At 43.1% G+C, this 2,919-nt stretch overlaps 1 protein-coding gene across 1 annotated transcript in view; it reads right to left on the reverse strand.

Annotated features, from left to right (window-relative positions):
* Positions 1-2,694, reverse strand: part of LOC119584331 (nascent polypeptide-associated complex subunit alpha, muscle-specific form-like) — a gene marked incomplete at its 5' end in the record, with an annotated part of 13,273 nt that extends 10,579 nt beyond the window's left edge. Inside the window, 1 exon segment of the mRNA XM_037932891.1 lies at positions 2,566-2,694. Coding sequence (XP_037788819.1) covers positions 2,566-2,694 — 129 coding nt within the window.
* Positions 2,695-2,919: the final 225 nt, after the last annotated feature.

A 2,919-nucleotide genomic window follows, 5' to 3' on the forward strand; every position in this document is an offset into this window, starting at 1 on the left:
GAGGAGGGGGAGGGAGGAGGGGGGAGGGGGAGGGGGAAGGGAGGGGGAAAAGGGAAGGGAGGAGGGAGGGGAGGGAGGAGGGAGGGGGGGAGGGGGAGGGAGGGAGGGAGGGAGGAAGGGAAAGGGAAAGGAGGGAGGGAGGGAGAAAATGGGGAGGAGAAGGGAGGGAGGGAGGGAGAAGGAAGGGAAGGGGAGGGAGGGGGAGAAGACAGGGAAGGAGGGAGAGATGGAGGAACGAGGGAGGAAGAAAGGGAGAAAAAAAAGGAAAGAAGGATGAACGAGGAAGAGAGAGGCAGAGAGGGAGGGAAGAACGAGAAAGAGAGGGAGAGGAGAAAGGGAAACAGTGAGAGAAGAGGAAGAAAAAGAAAGAAAAAAAAGGGAAGGGAGAAAGGCGATAACCTAGATACAAGGAAAAGGGAGGAAGAGAGGAAGGGGAAGATAGAGAGAAAGATAAGGGAGATAACTGACAGTGAAAAGCAACAGTGACAACCAGTGACTAAATGCTTTAATTCGCGAAGCTAAATTAGACAAAGAAAAAGAGGATGAAGATGAAAAGGACAAGAAAAAAAGAGAAAAAAAAGAGAAAAGTTGGAGAGAGAAATGATGATGAAAATGATAACAACGAGATGATGATAAATAAAAATGATAGCGACTTAACAACAATAACATAAACAGCAACAACAACAATAAACAAACAACAATAACCTTATAGACACCCCCCCCCCTTTCCATTTCTCTCACCTCCCCCCTTCCCCCCATTACCCCCACCCCTTTAACACCCACCATGACTCAGCAAAAATCTTCCACCAAAAGCGAGCCAATCACTAATCCTCCCTCCCTCCCCTTCCCCCCCTCTCCCCCCACCCTACCACCCCCCTTCCCTCCCTCCTCCCCTCCCACACCACCCTCTCACCCCCCAACCCTCCCTATCCCTCCCCATCACCCCCTCCCACAGACAATCACCAATCATAACCTTCTAATTTTACTTCGCAATCAGCTGATCTCAGTCCCCTCACTTTTTCGAAAACAGCTGATTCCGCACGACCGCTGGGATGTGCCTGGGAAACGTTGAGATGATGGGGTTTCTTAGGGAGGGGAGGGAAGGGGGGAGGAAAGGGAGGGAAGGGGGGAAGGGAAGGAAGGGGAGGGAGGGAGGGAGGAAAGGGAGGGAAGGGAGGGAGGGAAGGTGGGAAGGAAGGGAAGGGAGGGAGGGAAACGGAGGGAGGGAGAGAAGGAAGGGATGGAGGGAGGAACGACGAAAGGGGGGGAAGGGTGGAAAGGGAGAGAGAAAGGAAACGTAGAGAAGAAGGTAGAAGGAGGAAGGGAGGGAGCAAGTGAAGGAAGGAGGAAAGAAGAAAAAAAGAGAAGGGGGGGAGTGAGGAAGGGAGGAAGAATACGTGGGAAAAGTAGAAGAGATAAGAAGGAGGGAGGAAGATAGGACGTGAAAGGGAGGGAAAAACAAAAAGAGTGAGAAGGAGGAGAAAGGGAGATGAAGGAAGGAGACGGAGAAAGAGAGACAGCTAGAAACGGAGAAGAAAAATGGCGAAATACAGAAACAAGAGAAAGAGAGAAAAAAATAAATGCAAGACAAAAAAGTAAAAAAATATATATATATATATATATAAATTCTAAAAAATAATAATAATGAAAAAAAAATGTTGAACTACATTACAAAAAAACGAGGATTTTCCAGAACATACTAATTAAAAAAAAAAAAAAAAAAAAAAAAAAAAAACAAAAAACCAAAAACGACGGGACCAACATGACACGTATGACACGACAACATGACACACGCGACACGTCTAAAAAAATAACGTCATTTACACCTGATAAAAGCCACAGTTAGAAAGATTTGTTATGTCATTTACCTTATGCATTTTTTTTTTTTTTTTTTTTTTTTAAAGGTAGAAATAACAGTGAAAAAAAAATATATATATATATATATTTTTTTTTTTTTTAACAGATTAATAATTACAATATAACGGGAGGGAAGGAGGAATTTCAATTAAATCAGAATCTGAATAGGAGGATAAAATAAAGGATAAAACAGCATTAAAAGGATAAAAACAATCGAAAAAATAATAATAATAATAATTAAATTGCATCAAAATCTCTTCCTTTACAACTAGTACCAAATAATATTAATTAATTTCCGAGCGCGGTGCAGTAAGGAAAGACAAAATTAGATTAACCATAAAAAAAAAATTGCCCCCCCCTAAAAAATAAATCACTCTCCAAAAGCAGAAAATAAAAATGAAAAAAAAAAATATAATAATATATATATATAATATATATATATATATATATACATATTATATATATTTTATATTGTGTGTGTGTGTGTGTGTGTGTGTGTGTGTGTGGTGTGTGTGTGGTTGTGTGTGTGTTGTGTGGTGTGTGTGTGTAGTGTGGTGGTGGTGTGTGTGTGTGTGTGTGTATGTATGTATGTATGTATGTATGCAAGTATATATATATTTTTTTTTTTTTTTTTTTCTAAAAAAAACTCTTGAACCCCCCCAAAATAAAAACTACAATAACACCATAAAAACCACAACGGAATCTCACCATCCCCAAGCGTGGTGGTCATCTTGACCTGCCACTGCAGAAGGCGCTCCCTGGTGTCGAAGGCGATCACGAGGGTGACATCCTTGCACAGCAGCCCTAGCGTGTGGCTCTCCTTGTCCAGCGTGAATCCTGGGGGAGGAAGGGAGAGAGGCAGAGAGTGAGTGAGAGGGAGATAAAATAAGGCGTTTTCATTCAGTAATGAGAGTGAGAGGGAGGGAGAGTGAGAGGGGGGGAGGGAGAGGGAGGGGAGAGGGAGAAGAGAGAGAGGAGAGAGAGAGAGAGGAAAGAGGGGAGAGGAGAGAGAGAGAGAGAAGAAGAAAGGAAGAGGAGGAGAGAGAGAGAGAGAGAGAAAGA

Source organism: Penaeus monodon, chromosome 2 (genome assembly GCF_015228065.2).
Source record: "Penaeus monodon isolate SGIC_2016 chromosome 2, NSTDA_Pmon_1, whole genome shotgun sequence".
Classification (NCBI taxonomy): Eukaryota; Metazoa; Arthropoda; class Malacostraca; order Decapoda; family Penaeidae; genus Penaeus; species Penaeus monodon.